The sequence below is a fragment of the Seriola lalandi genome, unplaced genomic scaffold (genome assembly GCF_002814215.2).
Source record: "Seriola lalandi dorsalis isolate HSWRI2012SDOR001 ecotype SW California unplaced genomic scaffold, Sedor1 jcf7180002054237, whole genome shotgun sequence".
NCBI classification, from domain to species: Eukaryota; Metazoa; Chordata; class Actinopteri; order Carangiformes; family Carangidae; genus Seriola; species Seriola lalandi.
The window spans coordinates 412326-431738 of record NW_019524790.1 but is presented as its reverse complement, the minus strand read 5'-3'; the positions used below and the strand labels follow the sequence as shown (position 1 = coordinate 431738).

At 41.4% G+C, this 19413-nt stretch overlaps 1 protein-coding gene across 2 annotated transcripts in view; it reads right to left on the bottom strand.

The window, feature by feature from the left end:
• The window catches only part of robo1 (roundabout, axon guidance receptor, homolog 1 (Drosophila)), a 223179-nt gene that overhangs the window by 133483 nt on the left and 70283 nt on the right, over positions 1-19413 (bottom strand). For both annotated transcript variants that reach the window (XM_087173468.1, XM_087173469.1), the window contains exon 3: positions 11746-11835. In XM_087173468.1, coding sequence (XP_087029594.1) covers positions 11746-11835 — 90 coding nt within the window. The remainder of the gene's footprint in view (positions 1-11745; positions 11836-19413) is intronic.

The following is a 19413-nucleotide window of genomic DNA, read 5'->3' as shown; positions in this document are numbered from 1 at the left end:
GGGTGGGGGGGGACACTGAGGAGAAAGAAAGAGAGAGGTCGAGGGGTGGGGGGGGGAGTGGTGTCTTCACAGGATGCCACGACGAGGTTTGGAGCACAAAGCAGGATGAGGCGATAAACAGGCTGTTGCTTTTCCGCTTGCCTGCGCACACTGAATCCCTCTCTCCCTGTGTCTTTTAATGGGCCTCACATTAGCATCTGTTTAGCGTCAGCCTCGACATGGCCTGTGGAGGCTGATTAAAATAACCCAGCTATCACATAACATCCTGGCAGCGACATCAAAATACAGTCAGTCGTTGGAACATTTGCGGCGGCGGCGGCCGACGTTAAAGTTAAGTTGGTGCACCGGCGCTCTGCAAGCCCTGTTGTCTGAGAGATGTTCACTAGTTGCTCCTGTTTAATTTCTGCTCCTGTGAGATTATGTTCCATATGGAGAGATGTGAAGTTTGTTATGCAAGTAGCAAGTATTCAACATTAAGATTGAATTCCCATGCATGATTACATTGGCATCACAGAAAGACAATATCTGAGCACAATTAGAGAACATTCAAGTATCTCTGTCCTTGAACTACTCTTTTTCTTTTTATTGAATGCAGCTGCACCTCACCCCTTCCCTCATACAAATGCACAATGGCAAAATCAAGCAGCATTCTCTTTCATGCTTAATTGGCTCAATTGGTTTAGAGACAGGAGAGCTTTACTGAGCGACTGTGGGGCTCAGTGTAACAGAGCTGAGAGATTCCTTTGTTCTTATCACTGCTGGACCTCAGCCAATCAGCAGATCCTGACCGAGAGATGAGCTTAAAAACCTCTTCATTATATCTAAGTGATACATTGCAACTGCAGTATATACAACAAATAGTCTGAGACCGCTTTCTCATTCAAGCGACTGGGAGAGTGATCTTTTGGATCTCCCTGTATTTGAGCATCAGCTGTTAAAGAGTTCGTCTTGGAAAAGGGCCTTTTGTTCAGTGAGTAAATATTTTCTTGGTGTACAGATGTGACAGCGCTGACAGTGACAGCTGAAACAACTCAGTTAGTGTTCAATTAAAGAGAGCCGACTACACATTCAGGACATTGTCACTAATGCAAAAAACCATATGACTGATTCTTAGATGTGGCAAGAGAATGGTGCGAATCATTGTAGATGAACACATATTCTCACACTGTGGGAGTGTGTTCAGATCAGTTGAAAAGTTTGTCCACATTCAGTCGACTCCCTTTTCATCAAAAACACATTTTGAATTTTGAGACTGTGGCAGATCATCCGTCAAGCCGTTCTCTTGCTGCTTTGAGCTAAATGTTACGTCAGCATGCTAACATGCTACAATGCTCACAGTGAGAACACTAACACGCTGATGTTAAGCAGGTATAATGTTTTCCATGTTCACCATCCTAGCTGTGAGCATGCTAATATTTGCTAATTAGCACTAAACATAAAACAGCTGAGGCTGATGGGGATCAGATTTTGCAGGATTTGGCCATAAACCAAAGTAGACAAATTAGAAAAAGTATGTGACTGATGAGCGTTTGCACCAGATTCCTGACAATCAATCAAAAAGTTGTTGTGTTGTTTCACTTCAAACTGCAAGGTCAAAATCATTGTAGATGAAAAGGCAGATGATCACCAAAGGCGTTAGGATTTATCCTTTGGGGGTCACGACTATGTGTACAAAATATCATGGCAATGGATTGCTGTGAAACTGCCATGAATTGTCATATTTCAGTCTGGGCCAAAGTGTATCGACTGACCAACACAAACTGACATTGCTATCCCTTGAGCCACAGTGCTACTATGGATAAAATGTCAGTCAATGCCCAGATCAAACTTCTTTCTGCAGTTTTTTTTTTTTTTTTGGCTACATAAACATTCCTAATTCAAAACATTTGGCTTTCAACATTTTTTTTTTCATATCATTATAGAGAAATCAATCAAACAAGTAAAAACACAAATTGTTCTCTCAATATTCTAGACAAACCTCAAGTGCAAACCCAAAGCGCCACAGAGCTGAGAATTGATGGGACATTAATATTGTTTTTCTCAAAGTTATAACATCCAGAAACTTTCCAGAACTGTACTTAGAATATCATTCTGCCGTAGTTGTGGTTTCAGTGCGGCCTTAGAGCCAACATCAGTGACTGATCTCTCTCTGAAGACCCTGAGCAGAGAAAAATGCAAAGACACTGCTCATGCTAAAAGCATTCCCCCGTCTCTCAAATGAAAAGCCTATTCTTTCTTTCTCTTTCCCTGTTGCGATCAGCTGCCAAAACAAACCGGCGCTGTGATGAATGTAATAAATATGATCGATGGGATATCTGGTGCTGCTGACCTCACACCACGCGCCAGAGTCCTGGGAGCAGGTGCTGCTCAGATTTACAGCCCACCACCCCCCCACCCCAATCTCCTGATATTCTCCTCTCTTTCACACAGACGCTGAGCCCTGCTGAGACCGAGTCACACTGCAGAGTCTCCACAGCCCCCTACGGCTCACACTGAGTCGCTGAGAAACAGGCCTAATATTGGCTTGGCTCTGCTCTGGCTGAACGTCAACATGACTATGCATGAGTCATATCACTGCTAATAAAACCAGCAATGATTTTACAGATCATCAAGCCGTCACTCATGGCTGACAGTTATTACAGTCATTTCTGCTGGGAGGAGTACACAGGGCTGTCGGTGAGGTGGCGAAGCTCTCCTTATGTGTTTGCTCATAAAAATGGCTAATTGATCTGAAAGCAAAGGCACCTCTGGAAAAGAACACATAAACTATGTACACTGTTTTGTCAGAACTAATAACAAAGATGCAACTACAGTAAATTGTATGTTTCAGTTTTAACAAGTTGATTATAACTTAGCCGATCATATCATAAATGTGTTTAAATGTAGTGTAAAAAATAAGCAAGAACAAATAAATCATCAGGACTGTATCGGCAACAGGCTATAAGTGAAATGACACACCTCTCTGAGTTTATAATGACAGTTTGAAAACTCAAGCAGACCGAGAGTTTAGAGCACTCCACACTTGGTGATTAGAAAAATGCATTTCAACACTCCTGACTTATTTATTGTAAAAATGAATGACTCTCTAGCTGATGAAGTTGTGGTTTGGGTTTTATGAACCATGCCGCATGCCTCTTCAGCATAACCAAGCAGCTGTGCAGCTACAGCTGTTATACAGCCAGCGTTATATAATAGTAGTCTAAGTTGGTGTTATTCAAGAGAATTCTTTTTTTTATTGCTCTTGGCAAATTATGCTGCTATGGTAATACAATATTGTCCACACTGGTTTGCTGTCTTGCTTGGTCAAGATGTATTATGAAAAGCTGGAAACCACCTTCCATTCATTCATATACAAAAGGTGCTTGTCGGGCGTATGTGCCGTAAATGTTTTGCAAGCTTCTACATTTTCAGGCACAGAGAACATGTGCACTATAGACTTCCTGTGGTTGAGCCTGTTGACCACCTGGCTTCCCGCACACATGAATGCCGTATAATTAGATATAATTAGACTTTCATAATTTTATTGGACCAAATGTATCAAATTGTGATCATGCAAAGACTCATTTTCTGTGTATAATGCAGAGAAAAATGTTTTCAGTGTCCCATCTCTTTTGTAAAGATTATGGGATGGGGACAAAAAAAAAAAAAAACTCTTTTGAGGCCAGTCTGATTCATGTGATGTGATACTGAGCGTGACCAACGTTGCCTCAAAGGGATGTGTGTGACAGCAGTGTCGGTACCTGGAGGCTTGGTATTGACACTATTGTTGCAGCATGGAAGAATAAATTCTGTTACTCTAGACATTTTATGACGAGTACAACAAAAGTGGTTTGAAATACGAGCAGATCATCAGAATCTATTTTTGAATGCACCAAGTCTATATGTAACCGCAAAGATGTGTGCGACACACGGTAGCTGCCTGACTGGTCTTGCTCCAGTTTGGACTCGTCCGAATTGCATTGTAATGTATGTTAGTGATGGAAAACAGGGAGGTCACAGATAACACCGCAAGTGTGTGAAATTTTAAATTAGGCTATTTAAAAAAAAAAAAAGGCTGCATGAACCACAAACTCCTGTTAAGGAGCTGAAGCTTTCTCTCCTCTCCACTTTGAGATGGTGAAGAATGTGACACATTTACATCCTAAGAAAACACTCATACTTTCCTTGATAAATTAAAGTGTGTTTGACGGGGCAGGAGCAGCTGATTATTAGCACTTAGCAAAACCCTATCCAATCTCCTTCCAATTATCACGAGGACACTAGAAACGTGAATCTGAATATTCTAATTTAATTCTCACCTCATAGTCTTTGTGCTTTCGACCCCTGCATGCTTGTGCTAACTCCCATCTCAAATCTTCAGTGCCTCTTGACCACATTACTCCACTTGCCATCCTGACAAGAATGGCTAATAGACCCATTTGTGGATCAGGGAGATGAAAAGAGATTGGATGAGGGAGAAAAAAAAAAACCTTGACTGGCCTCAGCAGCACAGAGGCTGTGGGGAAGATGCATGCAGGACATTAGTGCATAGTTATAACTAATTATATCTCGAGTGAATTGCTCCTCCAGGCGTGGCCAGGGATCTTTCTCTGTTGTTAGACTAGTAAGAAACGAGTACTGCTGCTGCTGCTGGCAGACTGGGGATAATATGTGAGAGTGCAGCTATTTGAACATGGAGCACTCTCTTTCTTTCCTGTTTCATGATTACCTGGGCACTAAGACTGATGAACATAAGTGAGGGTCGTGGAGACGTGACACACTGATGCAGCGGTGACTCCTGGGTAATATATGTGGGGGGTGACACTGTCAAGGAAATTGGTTTTCAGGATGGGAACTCAAGGCCAGCGCAACAGCCCAGTAATGAGAGCGCAGGACGAATAGAGAACAGAGCTCTCCGTCTCTCTCATGGAAAAGCTGTTAGTGCCATGTATTTGGACACAGACCACATCAGCTCCACCTCAGTAAGGAGAAAACAGGCAGCCTGTCTCCACCCACTGAGGTCCAAGAACATAAAGACACTGTGTAAAGCAGCAGCTCCGTTCTAAAGCTACACTCACGGCCTGTTCATATACTGAAGTTAAATAAAGGTATTACTTCTCATTGCAGCATAAAATAGGATTCAATTTACCTTCCCTGTGGTTATGAATGTGAGCAACAAATTGTAGCGGTGAACATGTCTTGCTCAAGAAAAGGCAGAAAGAGCTGATTTCTGATTCTTGCTCACCTTGTTTGTGCCTGTGAACAAACTGGTGATTTTTGTAAAGCCAGTAACTGTGCAAAGCTCTCATAACATCGCATTCCTCTTATAAATGATGGCAATATGGCAGTTTATTTTTAACCTAAGTAACACAAGGAAACAAAATGCATTTAAAGTAAAGAGTCAGTCACATCAATGTATGAAGACAATTAGAGGGGAAATAAATATGGAAAGAACTTAGTCTCAGTGTTGGTGACAGACGTGCGTTTCATGAACTACAAGCAAAATGTGCAATCTGTGTGTATATCCTACCAATTTGAACAAATTTAACAAATGAATACATCCCAACTTGAAGAAATTTCACATGCAAGTACTGTATGTTTCCAACTTCAAGTTCATAGATCTAATAAAATGTGTTTTTGAAAAAAGCTTGCTGAAGATATAAATGTTAAATATTTGTGAAGTTATATAACCCTATAAATATATATATACATATTTGGAGTTATTTACATTATTAAATGTGTGTGCAAGCATTGTCTGACCTGTTTGGATCGGATTACATTTTTGTGCGGAGTTCTGAGACTCTGATCCACAAATGCACATTGCGTTTGACTGAGAACTTGGATATCTGGCGTTTCAGTGCAGTCATGTGGGAATGGTATGGGAAAGGTGTTTTTTTACCAAAAGAGAAAAATAGCTCCACTTGCCACCAAAACAGAATAACGGTGAAAATGCTTCAGTGACACACGTGCGGAGAGATTTTAACAGTTTGCAGACATCAACAGGTTTGCCAAATTTCTGTTTGCCGTCACACAACAGTTGTTCACTTAAGTATACACGACTGAAAGAATAACTGGATACGCTCCTGTATTTGCTTAGTATGTACATTTTGCATTGGGACTATCGCTCAAGTTATTTGATATTGGAGGACAAAAGAAGCTGGAAGAAACACGTTTCTAAGTTTTTACTAATGCTGTTGAATGTTCCATTTGATAGGGACAGTGAAGACGGACAGGAAGTGTGGAGAAAGAGAGTAGAGGATTGAGCTGGGACTCGCAGCTCAGGGCTTTTACAGACATGTATGCGCCCTCACCACTTGGGTGTCAGGTCGCCCCACATGTTTTACTTTCATGTGTAACTGCCACATTCAGTCACAGCTGTCACATTACAAAAACCAATAGGTTCCCATCGCCCATTACTAACACTCACTACTGGCTTTGTATATTGAATTTAGTGGCATATTGGATGGCACATTCTTACTGAAGTATAAATAAGGCTTAAGGCTGATGTAGCCTTCAGTGAAAATGTGTCATGTCACAAAGTGTCAGCTGACAGAACTGTGTCACACAACACTTTGTGTTCATAATTCAGTGATGGCAGACTGTGTTCTTACTGTAGCAGCTAGGGGTCAAGCTCAGCTGAGTCTTGTTTATAATCTTTTAGAGAGAAATGTCAGTATGCTTAAATCTGGGATATTTCAGAAACATACAAAAAATTTTTTTTAACTTTGTTCACAGGAAGGGGACAGAGACAGAGCCCCAGCTTTAATAGAAGTAGGGAGAATAGGGGACATAGCTAAAAATGCATACTAACTGTTATAGTGGTCTAATCCATCTCGTAGTCTAAATATTAAAAACCATGGTACTTACACCAATCTGGTACAATTTTCTCAGTGAATAAACCTACATTCAATCACAGCTGTATGAAATATACAGTATTTTGGAGTCAGCGATGTCTGTGTCTTGGACAACATCAAATCTGACTGAGAAACAGCGTTGACTATATTTCTATCCTGCGACATATCAACCAGCACTTTCTCACTCAAGTAGAATTTACGAATGAGTGTTCATGGTCTTCTCTGTGTGTATATATATATATATATATATATATATATATATATACACAGTCGAGCCCGAAATTATTCATACCCCTGGCAAATTTTGACTTAAAGTTACTTTTATTCAACCAGCAAGGTTTCTTTTGACCGAAATGACAAAGGCTTCTCCCAGAAGATAATAAGACGATGTACAAGAGGAATCATTGTGGAAAAAAATATTTCTCAGCTTTTATTTACATTTGAACAAAAAGTGGAATGTCCAAAATTATTCATACCCTTCTCAAACTGTCACAGTCTATGGGAAAATCCAAAGTTCTATACCATTCCAAATAGTCCAAGCTGTTCTAAAGCATCTTAATTACCCTGATTCATTTGGAACAGCTGTTTTAATCAACTTAACGGGTGAAAAACAGCAGCTCTCTGCAGTTGGTTTGTGGACAGTCATGGCTAAGACAAAGGAGTTCACTGAGGACCTGCGGCTGCGCATTGTGGCTGCTCACAAGTCAGGAAAGGGCTATAAGGCCATATATAAATGTTTTCAAGTTCCAGTGGCTACAGTGCAAAGTATTATTAAAAAATACAAGACGTTTCGCACTGTGGAAAATCTCAGAGGATGTGGTCAGAAGCCAAAAGTGACACCTGGGCTGGCCAGGAGGATAGTGAGAGAGGTGAAGAAGAATCCAAGGATCACCACCAAGGCCATCCTGGTGAATCTGGGCTCTGCTGGTGGTGGTTCCATGGACGCAGACCAAGGAGGATGCCACTTCTCCAGGTAAGGCATACAAAAGCCCGCTTGGCCTTTGCAAATGATCATCTGGACAAAGAAGAAGACTTCTGGTCTTCTGTTTTATGGTCAGATGAAACAAAAATTGAATTGTTTGGCCACAATAATGTATCCTTCATTTGGCTTAGAAAAGGTGAAGCCTTCAACCCTAAGAACACCATCCCGTCTATCAAACATGGTGATGGGAACCTAATGCTTTGGGGGTGTTTTTCAGCCAATGCACCAGGGAACCTAATCACAGTAAACGGCACCATGAAAAAAGAGCAATACATCAAGATTTTCAACAACAACATCAGGCAGTCTGCAGAGAAACTTGGCCTTGGGCACCAGTGGACATTTCAGCACGACAACAACCCAAAACACACAGCAAAAGTGGTGAAGAAATGGTTAGCGGGCAAAAACATTAACGTTTTGCAGTGGCCCAGCCAGAATCCTGACTTGAATCCAATTGAGAATCTGTGGAGGGAGCTAAAGATTAGGGTGATGGCAAGGAGACCCTCCAACCTGATAGAGTTGGAGCTCATCGCTAAAGATGAATGGGCAAAAATACCAGTGGAGACATGATAAAAGCTGGTCAGCAATTATAGGAAGCATTTGATTGCTGTAATAGCCAATAAAGGCTTTTCTATTGATTATTGAGAAGGGTATGAATAATTTTGGTCATGCCACTTTGTGTTCAAATGTAAATAAAAGCTGAGATATATTTTTTTACACAATGATGCCTCTTGTACATCGTCTTATTATTTTCTGGGAGAAGCCTGTGTCATTTCCGGTCAAAAGTAAACTTAAAAAAATTAACTTTAAGTCAAAATTTGCCAGGGGTATGAATAATTTCGGGCTTGACTGTATGTATATGTGTGTGTGTGTGTATATATATATATATATATATATACACACACACATGCACACAGACATTGAACAGGAGAGACTTCAGTTAATAGCATTAGTTGGCCTGAAGGTGCAGGTGCGAACAGGTTATCCAAGTTATATAAATACTGTCTTCATTTTTATCACAGGCTGTGCAGCATTTATATTTCCAGCATAGAAATGTAGAGTAAGTGCCTGCATTGCACTGTGTGTGACAATAGGTATTTTCTATGCTATCTATTAAATCAGTGATTTGCTCAGCAGTATTAACCTGCCTGACTCCTCAGCTCTCAGTTAGACTTGCTCTCACATGACTTGTCTGTACATCCGTCGGTACAGTGAATGGTTTGTTCTAGACTTTCAAGGACGACCAGCTTTGAGGGAAGATAAAATGTGGTATCACAGCAGTCTGGACCCCTTTATTCTGTAGCCAATCAGCAGTGACAGTGTAGCAACCTTCAGTTCCCTCACTTTCTCCTTATCTCTATTTCCATAACCTCGCAAACAGAGCAGCTCTCTGAAGTTGCCGTCCTTTGTGATCTGTGAGAAACGCAATGGTAGCTGTCAGTGGAGAGCGAGGATATGAGCACTGATGTGCTCTCTGAAGTCACGCTCAGCTTTAATGTCGAGGCAGAAGAACCAAAGACCTGTCTCCTCTGTGCGTTTGCCTGCCAAGCAGCGGCTAGCAAAGTGTAAGTGCAGGAGTTTTAGCAGGCCTCTCTAATCCACTGCCTTCACACAGGTCAGCCTCATTTATTATGAATGAAGTTCTAGGCAAAGCTCTTTGATATCAGGAAACAATTTAGAGCTGGCCGAGAGTCAGAGTCTGGGGGGACCAATAAAAAACACTTTTTTTTAATGTATTGCAAACTTCAGGACAGCATGTGGTTCCTTATAAAATTCACAGTAGACTGTATTAGTCCCAGGAGACTATAAGACATTACAATGTCATTGCCTAGTACTGTACCAGCTGGTTTTAGTTTTATATTCAAGCACATCAGGTCACAGTAATGGTTACATTAGTCCAAACTTCTTTCCTCAACCTGACACATCTCTATCCTGTATTTCAGATGCTATAAAACAGATACACATAGCTCTTCTTCCTCAATGTCATTTGTAGAGTGTGATCAGATAAACAGGGGAACTTACTCATAAATCAATGAATCTCCTTCTCCATGAAGGTCACTGAGATCACATGGCAAAGACTCACACTTTAAACACAACCAGGCACTTGAAAGCTTCTTCACTGTAGCGCATCAGGGTACACTCCATTTTCACCTTAGCTAAAACTGGCAGCTGTCAAGATTATCCTCACGTACCGGTCAGCGAGTCACGCTCCCTGAAAATGGAGTCTTTGGCAGCCGCCCACTTTATTCTATCGGCGGCAGACTGAGGTATTAGGGCACATTAGTCTCATTTCCAATTCACTGACTGGGCCAGATCGCTTTCCTTCATTTTCATGCACAGATGGGATTAAATGGCCAGATTAAAGATGAACTCCTGGCACTGTCCACCGGACAGATTTATCACTCTAAAGATGGACCCAAATGCAGTGAGGCACATATGACATGATTTTCCTCTTTTAAACCCTCATTCAGTGCATGTGAAGTTTGTTATAGACTGGGAACTGGGAAGATGTGCTGACTTAGAGATTACATTTAAAGATTCAAGTACTAATAGTTGCTTGGGCTCAAACTTTTGAAATGTTTTGACATTATTGATAAAAGACACAGTGTGATACTGATGATAATTGTATGGGTTTGTCTGCTATTGTCTTGAGTTTTAAGCAAAATAAACTCTAGAGCTGCCAAGCCATAGCACACGGTGGTGAAAATCACCACAGTTTTGGCAGTTAATTTGGACTTCCTTTCTCTGCACTTTCCTGAAGCTGTGTGAGGTCCAGTAAATCACCTAGAGAGGTAGGTCTCCTCGCTGCGACAACACACTGAGAAAACTTTTCCCCCCTCCCTCTGAGGGAAGAACCCCCCCACACACACACACACACACACACACACACACAAAAACCCAACCAAAACACATGCGTCATCACTAATGATCTCCAGATTTGATTTATTTGTGTGTGCTCATCAGTCCCAACATTTCCAGTTCATTCATTTCCCTACAGAACTCTATGGTCTGAGTAGATATCGGCTACATCAGCTGATGGACTCCAAGTGGTTCTTTGTGCCTTCCTTTCCCACAATTCTCTTCCAAACGCTAAGCAGCAGCCACAACATGGAGATGGTGTTGAAATATATATTTGCCAAGGAAACACATGTGGAAACTGGTGTCTGACACCGAAGCTTATTTATTCTGTCCAAAGACTTTTTAAATGCGGGGTGATGTCTGATTGAAAAATGTAAACAACTGGCCCCGAGTGCATTTTGCAATCACTTTGATTGCTATTCTCAGTAACAGGTTTGTATACCTCATGTGATGGACAACACATGCTTTCTGATTATATGTTAAATGAAGATTTTCATTGAGAGTAAAAAAAATAAGTGCGACTGTATCCTGTTTCAGTGCAAGAAGTTCAATCTCATGCACTAAATAACCCACAGTCCTTTCTTCATCTAGGACCAACTTATTATTTATATGCTGTATCTATGTACGGAAAAATGTCACATTAAATATCCTCTCCACTCATGCTTTAAATATTCTGACTGGAATAATACATGTACATCTACTCCTTCTCCCTCACTGAGAAGTCCAGAACTATGAATAAATGTATACATACAATATGTTTCCTTCCTCATTAAAAAGTGCATTCTCAGTTTATGCATAGGGGGTTTCAAGTTTCCACAACACATTGGTGAAAGCCACATATTGGACAATGATGAACGTCCAAACTAGCTGTGGTGTCACAAATTAAATGCTTGTACGTACACACCTTAAAAATTTAAAGATAGCAGAGAGAAACTTTACATGTTCAGCAGGTGAATGTGAAATCAGCCTTCTCGAACTGTGAAGGTCAAACATCCCAGTGAAGCAACAAAATACGCAACACGCTTGTGAGTGGAGGGGGAAGTGTTAAGTGTCATGGGAAAGCAGCAGCGGTACCTGTGTAGCCCAAAGAGTTGTCATCCTCATGTTCAGTGGTGGGAGCAGCCGTTGCCTCTTCGCTGACCCCTTGCTGAGCGACTCCAATGTCTGTCAACAATAACACCACAGGGACTGAGAACCCAGAAGTATTCTGCCCACTTTCCCCTCCCACAGTCCAAACTTCTAGCCCTCTGCATCCTTGGAACAGGCAGAGAGCAAACACATTGAGAAGTGCCAGGTTCCATCCCCGTAAACTCTTTCTCTGGCTGCAGAATTCAAACACCCACATTGCAGTAAACAACCAAACATCCACAATCTCAATAGTTGTGTATAAATTCAGTCTGAGTGTCTGGACCAAAATGAATGATAATTTCAGACACGCGTCAATCAGTCGTTGGGTATAGATCCATTAAAAATGATGTGCTGGTGCGGTCTCCAGTCTTCAGCCTCTTTCTCTGTGCTCAGCAGGAGGTTGTCCTGTTGTCCTGTGTTCAGCTTGAGTCTAAGTGCGAGGGTGTCAATAGCCATAAGTGGCTGCACCCCTAAGGGAGCACATGGGCAGGACAGAGGAGGGGAGGGCCAGGGCACACACCGCATGATTGACAACGCCACTCTCCATGCGCACACACAACGTGCACACAGTCCTGATGCAAATACAATGATGCACCATTAATTGCTAATCAGCTCCTTTTGATTCAGGTTCGTCTTTGTGCCTGTGTCTTCTTCAGTGTGACAGGTTGAGTGCGTGTGACAGGCGGCGTGAGGGCGGGACAGTGGGGGAGAGGCGAGAAAAAGAGAGGCCAATAGGGCCGGGGTGTATGTGGCTTATGGGGGAGATGGGAGGCCAACTGTGCCCTTATGATGGCTCTGTGTGAAATAAATCAGACTCAGCCGTGCCCTTTCTCTTTGTGGGCCACTGACAGGGGGTTAATGTGGGCAGGGTGGTTGGGGTGGGGAGGTAAGAGGAATCTTAATCAAAGTGCATCCAACCCCTTTAGCTAACTGAGTGGCAGTCTGTCGGAAGTATCTGTTTCCTCAATGAGATCTGGCATCACTTCTGATAAATAGCAGACGGGCAGACAGAATTGTTCATTGGAGAGTACTTTAGATCACTGGAGTGCGAAGAAGAGGGCGACCCATCATTTCATCTGCCCCGCCTACCATTAGAGAATTGACAGCATAAATCAAAGCAGACTTTGCAAACACAGTGATGACCCAAATACCCCACTTTATAACAGTTTTGGACAGATTAATAACAGTAAACACAAAATATATATAGTGCTTATGTCCCCACTGCTGCTCCTGTAGTGCTGCAATTAATGTAACAGTTAAAGGGTCTCATGCTGGGCCAAAGCTATTATCTGGCACTCTGCCTGTCTGTTTACCCAAACAGCAGCATCTGACTGACAGCGCTACAGGAGAGCAGGGCCTCTGTGTCACACTGAAATAATCATGTCGGTTACTCAGGCACATGCACATGAAGGAGGTGCAATGATGATACACATAACACATGAAATGAAAACGTGCCGGACATGAAGAAACACACACACATCAATCAGAGTCTGATGCTCGGTCTGACACTTGCAGCGTGACACCAGCAGGATGTACAGTATGTGGTGCTTTCAAACTGTTGTAAACAAACAAATTAAAAACACCAATGCAACATCTGCTTCTGACAATATAGCAGTTTGCCACTGACAGCAATTATAGGCTGGAGCAAGTATCAAAACACAAATGTGTCCAAAAATAGGAGTCCTGTTTTTTGCAAGAACGTACTACCATGAACAACCATTTACAAACTGAACCCCTTACAAGAGGTGTATGTCCAATATGTTTAGACGACAGTTTGACACTGATTTTAAACAGTTGTCTCATCAAAACACCAAAAATATATTACTGAAGCATGAAAGTTATTTTTTGACTTTGGAAATGAATAAAACTAAATAATCATAACTACAGATCCACTATGTCATTGTCCTGTAAAAACCATGCATCTCCAGAACATCATTTTTACACAGGGTAAAAAAAACAAACAGTTAGGTTTCAGACACTTGATAAATAGTCCTAATCAAAATATCAAATTAGATTAGATTAGATTTATTAGAATAAATATTACTATTAGGACACAATTCCTGGTATAGACTATTTTATATATATATATATATATATATATATAATATTATAGTAAACAGATAATGCACATATTATCTGTTTTGTCTGCGAGCCCGGTAAACTGTATGTGGCCTTTATGTCTTCATGTGGACTCTCCCTCTGTCTGATTCCCTGGGTGGTCCACAGTCAGAGGTCCAATTAGTGACCACTTCAGAGCTCATTAACAGGTGGTGTACCCAGCTGCCCCTGGGGCATCAGGATAGAAAGTCGGGACCTCAGTGTTGCCTCACTACCCCCTTTTAGCCCCAACACAGCCCCTAGCCCCAGCTCCCATGTTGGCTAATTAATGGGGCACATGTGCAGATAACTGACTGCTTACCAAAAGATACAAAGGAGAGGGCCTGTCCCCTCTCCAGTCATTCCTCCTGGGCCCCAGACTATAAGTCCTGGCTCCCCAAGCCCTCCTCAAACATGAGAGTATGGCCTCCTTTCTTGGCCATAGGCCTTTCTTCATGCTCCGCGCAGTCTGTTTGTTCTGTTTTCATACTGTAGTCATGAATTATGAGGCTGACTCAAACTAACTAGATTTGACCTGAGTGGGTGTTTGCAACACTGGACCCATCAGCACTTTAGCCGCTGTACAACCTGACATGACAATAAACCTGATGTCTAACTTATTGCCCTTGTAGTCGAGGTTGTTTAGTTTGACAAACGCTGGGAGCTCTTAATAGATGAATGAATGAGGAACCTGGAGAGGCTAGCTGTTGTTTCATTGTTATCTTGTCATGTATTGGCAGCAGCGCTCCGGCCGTGGCAGCTCGTATTAGTGATGGATGGGTTTAAAATGATGAGTGTGGGGAGTCTGACTCCGGGGCTTGTTAACAGGACTGACTGATTGTTTGCTGTAGGACAAGTTCCTTCACACAGCCTGATCAGAGAGGCGGCATATTTCTGTAACATGACCTCGAGCAAGTTCAGTGATTAAATTGGTTTCTTGGAAATTGTTCTCCCCTAACATCTGTTTACTTTTTGTCTGATGACAGTGAGAAAATATGACCAGCCAACAAGAATGCTAATTGTGAGGCAAAGCCAACGAAATCTCACTTCTTACATTTGTAGCCTTCATTCTTCATTTAAATGGAGTTCCTGCTCCTGAGAATATCAAACCCTTTAACGCCATCTTAGTAGTATCTTCATCATTTTAGACCTGGATTCAATTGTCTTCAACATTATTAACTACAGACAAAAGGAGACAAAAAGTGCAAAAAAAAAAAAAAAAAGTCTTTAAAAAAAGTATTTTTCAGCAGAAGCTAGTCCGTCTGCTTCGTCTGTTTCCACAGCACCATTACACTCATTTCCATTTTGATTACACTTTCTTTGTTTTCTGCATGACTAATAGAGTCTTAATCAGGCCTTGAGATAATACATACATATGCAGTGAGCACACACTGCTGGAGAGAAAAGGACAAAGTCAAAGTGGAGTAGAATTTTTTTGTCTATAACTTCTTAAACAACCCTTTTCAAAAAAAAGAAAAAAAAAAAAAAACCCAGCAACAGCCACATTTAACCACAAAGCCTTTGAGATTCATGTCTAGAGATGAATAACATGCTGCCTGAATAAGGAGATTGTCTGTCTGCATCTATGCGAAGACATGGTGTCCTACAAAATTGTTGAGACACATTTAAAGGAATAATTTGACATTTCAGGAAATATGACAAATACATGAAAATTGTTGATACCACTCACATGTATGTGTATCGTAAATATGTAGGTAGCTGGGGTCAGCAGTTAGTTTAGCTTAGCACAAAGACGAACAAAATCTGCCACTGCTCACTAATTTAGAAGTGAGTTCTTCGAGCCTCACCACAAACATAGGGAGCACAGTGATGACAAGGAAGTTACTGCTACTGGCCAAGAAACAGTCACATACACATCCTCTTGTAAAACCACAACTTGTCTTTTTTACTCTTTGGTAATACACACACACATACACACACACACACACACACACACACACACACACACACACACAACAAATGAGCCATCATGTGCACATTTATGAACTTTGGAGTTGCCGGGAGCAGATTTTGTTGAGAGCAGATTTTGCTACTCCATGGTTTGACCCAGGCTAGCTGTTTCCCCCTGCTTCAAGTCTTTATGCTAAGCTAAGCTAACAGTCTGTTGGCTATAAAGTGTATTTCCCAAAATGTCAAACTAGTCCTTAAAAGGAAAAAAAAAAACACTGGATTCACTGAATAAAAAAAACAAAATCAGTAAGTGGTGCTGCAGCTTTCGTGAGAAAGTGGAGCAAATGACACCCCCATCACACACACACACACACACACTTGGCATGCGCTCCGCAGACTGCTCCTAACTTTCATCATGTATGAAAATCTGCCCTCACAATCACTGTAAAGTATATTAATAGCTTTTTGATAATTAATTTCAAGCATGAAATAATTACTATCCCTGAGTTCTGTGCTGTATTATAAATCACTTCAGAGGGAAAATGTATATACCATGATATACATAATTATACACGGTATATAGTGGGGTCTAAAAGTCTGAGACCCGACTGTATATTTTAGGTCACACTGCCAAGACGAACTCAGACCCTCGCAATAAAAAGACCTATTTACGCCTGCATGTCTGCATTATAATTACCTCTAACTTGATCCACCAAGGATTAATATACTATTTATTAACCAGTTAAAACATAAAGACTGACTTATTCGTATGCTATAATAAAAAAGTATGGCTTATATACTGGAAAAGTGTATGCATTACTGAAAGCATAAGTGGAAGAAAGGGCGAGAGAGGGAGAGTTTTGATTATGTCCAAGCCCCAGTTTAAACACACTGCTATTATGTCTTCAGCAGCTATTTAAGATTCCTTCCATAATTAGGACTATATTAGTTCTCATGGGTGAACTGCAGTGAAAAGCTCATTTTAGTGAATGTTAACATCAACTTATTTTGCAGATATTTTCCACCAAATCAACTGATGTCATTAACAGTCACACTTCCACTGCTCCAGCTGGAGGAAACATCAGTGCAGTGACAAACAGATAACCAGTCTGAGCAGACCGGCCAGACTGTGAGTGAATGGATGCACTCAGGATTTTGCTCTCGTCAGTTCCTGCACTTGTATGTGTTGTATCTCTTCCCAAACACAGTTTCTTTGGTTACGAAACCCACAGCAAATACATGTGCGTCAGTCCTCAAAGCTGGAATGTGTCTCATCTCTCAATCTCTGAATGCATGATTGGTTGATTGTGGTTAAATAAAAGTGCAAATGTCAGGGAAGGAAAGATTTGCTTGGAGGGCATCAGAAACCGACCACAAAAAGAAAAACAGAGAGACAGTTCCAGGACAAACAGTCCTGATTGGCTGGAAGGGTGCTAAATATTGCATGGTCACTTGACTGAATTTCTGTGTGATCGCTCAGTGCCAAGCAGTCTCACAGTGAGTTAGTAGCTCACAGTGTAACTGTCGCAGCTGCTGTCAGGGCAGCTTTATCCCTGTGAGCATGTTAAATTGAAGGAAGGGGGCTTTTATGAAACACTTTGCTCAGATATCTTGTTCCCACACCTTTACATTATGCAACATGCGTTATTATTCTTACTTGAAAGTTTTGCTTCTCAGCTTTGTTTAACAACACTGATGTCAAACAGATTCAAAGCCTGCGAGGAGTCTGACCTTATTCTGACATCCCGGTGGAGCTGAGGCAAGCATCCTCCGAGCTGCCAAAAGCCCAGATGTCCATCTCTATGGCACTGGAATGCTTTTTCTGGCCAGAGACAGACAGACAGACTGAACGAACGGGAACGGAGAGAGAGCGAGCGAGAGAGCGAGAGACTTCTCTTAGGTGAGAAAAATGAGGTCTTTCAAGGACTTAAAGTGCTCTACCCAAGGTGAACAGCTTCTGAATGCCTGTTATGTATCACTCCGTTCTGGCATTTGCAGCTCATGGCCATGACTCATAAGCAGCTTGTCAGCATCCACGCCGCCCCAGCCGACAGACTAGTGACCTTCTATGACTTCTCACTGTAAAAAGCTGCTTCTTGCAAGTACTGTAACCTGCAATCCCCCTCAAATACCATGAGATTTCTTTGCATGCGGGGGCGATTTGGCTGAGTAATGACAGTTGGTACTTGTTTTCTGATGCTTTCTCTTGTCCAATTTCTTTTATTCTGTAGCCTTTTCTGACAACATACTCCATTGTCTTCACTACCTCAGTTACAGACAGAACAAGAGATTAAAAAAAAAAGAAGTCACTTATGAGAGAAACTGGATGGCAAACGAGTTCAGGGGGCAGTGGAGCAGATAATTCAGACCTCATTTCAAAGCTGTGGCGCATTAATGACAAACTGCAGTGATGGTACCTTTCCCTGCTCTTTGATTCGGGTAACCAGGCACATGTGCTCTAAACACAAACACACACACACACACACACAAATTCAAAGGGAAAGGAAAGAGCCCTCGAACTGAATTCACATATGTTTTTTTGTATAATCTTCAAAAATTCCATCAATATCTTAATGTGAACAATTCTTTCCCAGGCCCAGAGACCAGAAACCAAGCTTCTAATCTGTCATCCCTCCCAGCAACAATTTCTGGAGCTGACAGAGTCAGCCTTTCCAGGCACAGGGAAAATTTCTCCTCAGTTGTTAAATGAGACATATTCCTCGGTGGTGGTGGTGAGTGTTTTCAACCAGAAAATGTCACCATAACCAAGTGACTCCGAGTCTTCTTTATGTATGGAAAAATTTAACCGTCCTGGTTAATATGCAAATTCTGCTGAACATGTATTTGTTATGTAAATATACAAAGAGTTGATAGTCGCTTATCATCCCCAGTTCACCTGTGTCCTCAGTGTCTGGTAAATGTCTCCGGGCTGCTTGTGGCATCACAGTGAGCACAAGGGGAATCCTGCAACTTTTTAATTAGAGATCCAGATAGGGGAAAAGATCCTGCAGTGATGCATAACCTTCACCGTCTTTGATGTGATGACACCCGGCTCTCAGTTCACCCTGAGAGCACCTATTAATCTCCTCCTTCTCTCAAGCTGTGTTATGGTCAAAACAAATGAGCAAACGTAAAATACACCTTGGTTTGGCAATGTTTCTTTCATTTTTTTTTGTCTTTCTTTGTTTGCTGAGCTCCACCGAGACAAGCAATTTTACTTTACCACACTATGGCTTTCTCCTCACCTCCACATGAAAAACACAGTCAAGCTGCTCTTGAAGAATATACCTATACATACATTTTAAGCACATTTTCTTCAACTGTACTCTCTCTCTCTCTCTCTATATATATATATATATATATTTCAAGAGAGAGTAGAAGCCTCTCTATGTATATTTACAATATATGAATATGCCAAATATAACATTTAAAAATTGTGCAATTTATCTACAGAAAAACCTAAACAACAGAAACACTAAAAACATTTAAATCTAAAGACATCAATAAAAACACTTTGATAGATCAAGAAAAAGCAGTTCAAGATATTACGAATGATAGAGAATCAATGTCTATACAGTGAAGTTGGCTTTAAATCATGCATGCTCA